The sequence below is a fragment of the Cibotium barometz genome, chromosome 64, assembly GCF_041138505.1.
Source record: "Cibotium barometz isolate CiBa-2024 chromosome 64, ASM4113850v1, whole genome shotgun sequence".
NCBI classification, from domain to species: domain Eukaryota; kingdom Viridiplantae; phylum Streptophyta; class Polypodiopsida; order Cyatheales; family Cibotiaceae; genus Cibotium; species Cibotium barometz.
The window spans coordinates 9,731,547-9,735,792 of NC_141109.1; the positions used below are offsets into that span (position 1 = coordinate 9,731,547).

The 4,246-nt window shown below is 41.3% G+C and overlaps 1 protein-coding gene across 2 annotated transcripts; it reads right to left on the reverse strand.

The window, feature by feature from the left end:
• Window positions 1-861: 861 nt before the first annotated feature.
• Window positions 862-3,485, reverse strand: LOC147603292 (pentatricopeptide repeat-containing protein CRR2, chloroplastic-like). Of its 2 annotated transcripts, XM_086796891.1 has the most exons (3): window positions 3,324-3,485; window positions 3,198-3,229; window positions 862-3,065 (listed from the first exon to the last, which is right to left on the reverse strand). In XM_086796891.1, the coding sequence occupies exons 1-3, from the start codon at window positions 3,399-3,401 to the stop codon at window positions 1,517-1,519; spliced, it is 1,659 nt and encodes a 552-aa protein (XP_086653017.1). In that variant the 5' UTR covers window positions 3,402-3,485; the 3' UTR covers window positions 862-1,516. The 2 variants fall into 2 exon arrangements, with proteins under 2 accessions (XP_086653017.1, XP_086653018.1); XM_086796892.1 differs by lacking the exon at window positions 3,198-3,229 and having other exon boundaries at window positions 3,324-3,452.
• Between the last annotated feature and the right edge of the window lie 761 nt (window positions 3,486-4,246).

Below are 4,246 nucleotides of genomic sequence, written 5' to 3' on the forward strand. Positions count from 1 at the left end.
CTTACAACAACACATCACGCATATATCCAACATAAACACATAAACAAACAAACACAACCTTCACGATAAACAAACTTAACTAACTCATCACAAACAATCAAAACATAAAAAACAAGCTCAAGGATGAAGTAGCTGTTGGGGTATGTACACCCTCCCAAGATATATAACTTTGAAGAACAACAGCTGGATGAAAATCAAAAGATTTGCATGTCTGCTAAGTGACTGAATTATATACCTTCATAAGGCCAGAAAAATATGAACTTACGAATTGAGAGATTTGAGAAAGAAATAATAGTGAAGAAGGACAAAGACAAAAACAAAGCATTTGAAACATCAAAATAAATAAACTAACAAACCTAGCTACTAAGGAGAGGAAATCAAAAGATAATATCAAACGAAGACTTTTAATTAAGACATTAACCAAAAAACAAAAAGAAAAACAAAACAAAACAAAAACAAAACAAAAAAACAAAACAAAAAAAGCAAAAAAGCAAAAACCAGAGAACTGTAAACTCTAGACCTAAAGCACTAAGAGCTAGAACCAAACATTAAGCTAAACTTTAAAAAAGACTTCGACTCAAAAGTGCAACCATTAACTCCAATGTCTGTCCGAACATGAAGTGTAGGCTCATCAACTCTATCATGCATAGTGTGGCTAATAAGCTATGACATCCCTACTCACGTCATCAGTGCCCAAGAGTAGGTGTAGGTTTGTATAAGGTTAGTCCAAAAGAACATGCTTTATAAAACCAACGAACTGAGTTACTATCACTCTCGGAGGTGATGGGCATACTCAGCCATGATAGAGACTAGCACTCAAAGTCTGCTCTAAGGTATAACAACAAACAATTACAAAACATAGGAAAGAACCAAACTAAGTCTATATTAAGCTGGACGACCTGAAGAGAACAAATCTTCATCAACATGAATATCTTCAAGTTTAATTTCTGGCAAGTGCCACATAGTGTGTCTGCTTGCAATTCTGTAACATCAGTTTGGATAAGAGTCGCTCGTCAAAAATGTGCCACAAGCAGGAATGGTATGCCTTACACATACACGTTTTTTCAACTGTAAAACCTTCTCTCCGTGGCCCAGCTGCAAGTGCATTGTCGAGCGCATTGCAGTACATTTCATTATGTTTGGTTGGTGGGACACTGTGTGGATACTTCCTCTGTCTCCACAACTCCCCCTATCCACATCCCCGTGCATAGACTGATGCACACTGAGCAAGTTCTGCCCACAGCTAGAGTCAGCATAAGCAAAGAGGATGGCAACCTACAAGAAGACAGTAATCTGGGGCCATGTAGCAGACTTTTGTTTACACAATAGCTCCACAACATCCTCTCACATTACTGATGCAGTTAGACAATTGGGCTCCACACCATCCCTTTGCATAAACTGATGCCTTCTTGCACACATCCAGAGTCAGCAGACAGTACACACAACCATCTTGCCTTCACACCTCCCTCCTGGATGAGTTTGACCATACTCATCCATACAAAAATGCTAGGCTTCATCAAGTGGAAAGCACATGATGTGTACTAAAACAAGATGAAAGCAATAAATTACTTTCCGAGGATGGCCAGAATCCTTCTCCACATCTTTCCTGAACTACACCTAGATTTGATATCTCTATGTCCCCCTTCATTTGCTTCCTGAGCCTCTTCAATGTTGCTTCAATCTCATTGATTCGTGGCTGGCATTTGCCTCTCAGCTTTTCAATATTGTTAGCCTCGTGCAGCATTCCAGCATCGGAATAGATTCTTGACATGAGGGTGTACCCAGAAGCATTGTCGGGATCCAACCGGACAACATGATCAAAGCAGTGTCTCCCAAGCTCCACATTGCCATAGGTTCTACAGGCCGTAAGCAAAGATCTCCATGCAATGATAGCACCCGACTCTATGGATCGGACCAGACTCTCTGCCTCCGCCAATTTGCCTGCACGGGCCAGAAGATCAATCACACAAAGACAGTGATATGTGTTTGGTTTGATGCCGTGGTCATTTGTCATTGATCTCAAGTATGTACAGCCTTCATCAACAAGGCCTGCATTGCTGCATGCTGCAAGAATACTAGTAAATGTCACTTCGTTTGGCATGAAACCCTCTCCTTGCATTTCTTGAAAATATTTCATGGCAAGATCAGATTTGCTACATTGGACACACCCCGCAATCAGTGCACCCCATGAAACCACATCCCGATGAGGCAATCTACCAAAAGCATCAATTGACTCGTCCAAGCTGCCACACTTCCCATACATGTCAACCAGGGCGGTCCCTACATTGACATATGATTGTAGCCCACTTTTGATGATCTGATGGTGGATAAGCCTGCCCTGCTTTAAGGCTCCCACACTGCTGCATGATATCAAGATGCTTGAAAACGTTACATCATCCGGTTTGATGCCCTCACACTGCATCTTCTTAAAACAATGTAGAGCTTGGAAGAGTTTTCCATGCTGGGTGTATGCTGCAATCATGGAGTTGCAAGACACGACATCTCGATTCTGCAATTTGTCGAAAACACGACGTGACTCCTCCAAGCTGCCACATTTTGCATACAGATCAATCATGGCATTTCCCATCATTACCACTGACTGAAGCCCGCATTGAATGATGTGGTCGTGGATGAGCCTGATCGTCGCAAGTGTTGTACAAGCTTTCAGGACAGCGAGGAACACATACTTGTCAGTTTTTGTGCCTGATACCATCATTCTATAATACAAACGAAGGGCGGCCTCATTTTTCCCGAGCTTGGCGTGGGCTGAGATGATCGCACTCCATGTGTAGGCACTTGGGTTTGCAACCTTGTTGAATGCTAGGTCTGCATCAACTAAGCTCCCACAAGAGGTGAACTGGCGAATAAGGTGATCAGCCAGGACTTGAACAGAATCAAGCCTACTGAAAACAATCAGAGACTGTAACCTTCTAGCATAATCGAGGTCTAGGTCGTGCTGTTTACTGCATTCTTGCAGCCAGTAGTAAGCTTGATTTCTGGTTAAACAAATCCCCTGTAGCTGCATTGTCTCTGCAGCCATGATCGCCTTGCCCAATTGTCCCAATCTGCTCATGAGAAAGGTGAAGAAAAGCTTAAAACAGAACCCCACGGCCACCACCCACCGTGTCTCCGGCCGCCACTCACCCACCCACATCCCTACACTCCTTCCTCTGAATTAAATTTGAAGTGGGTTTTACCTGATGAAGCTCGAAAGCGTGCGAAGGGCAGTCTGCCGTACAATTTTGATGCAGGACAATGAGAAAGACGGGTATGTAGAGCCTAAATTAAATTAAAAAAAACTCGCAAAATAAAGGTGGCTTTACCTGATAGGAGTGGTAATGAGAGAGAAGCATAGCCTGTGCTGCTGCCCAGCTCCAATTCCGAAGCTTCCTTGAAAGCATGCATGCTATTGAGTGCTTAAGAGAGACCAAGCTGCTTAACACACAATGTTTGCCCAAAACCTTACCACAAGGTGTCCAAGAGTAACTTACAATGCTTGTGTGTGTTTGGGATCACATCTCGTGATCGAGTTTTACTTCTAGCTCTCATCCGTAAGGACACTGCTTGGTACAAATAAAAATCTCACATTACAAAAAAAAAAACTTACAATGTTTGATATCGTTTTTTTGTGACTTCTTCTTCTAATCTAACCTTGTTGAAAACTTATATTGTTGAAAACTAGCAAGCCTCTCACTACTCAACAAGTTCAGAACTTAACTCACCATCTTAACCAAAATCACATAATCACCTTAGATCGGTGTCAGGCTTTATTTAGAGAGCTTATGAACAAACACACAAACAACGTGTGCTAGATCATGCAAACACTTTCAAGGGAGATACATCCTAATGCATTACTAATGCTTTCTTACCAAAATAGACTTGTTGAGGTGTCATCCCCTTTTTTGTTTTTTGGCACTCCTATTGAGGGAATATACACAATAGTGTTAATTTATTTTGCCTAAGAAAGGAATTCAATAAACCGTCCCTTTTGAGCATCCTTCAAGGCATTTCATTTTTCTTCTCCATTCTCCTCTAGGGTATAAGATGTGGTGATTTTCCTCTTTATTCCATAATCTTTGTAGTAGGCTAAATCTTGATCTCTTAGTAGATGCTTCTTTTGTGACTCATTTTTAACCATACAAAATATTACTTCAAATATTTTAATGTCTTAACCATATCCTTAAAAAACTATAGCCAAGTTTTCTTCTTGTAGTTGTTGATCATTCGAGGAACCACTCAAAGTTTT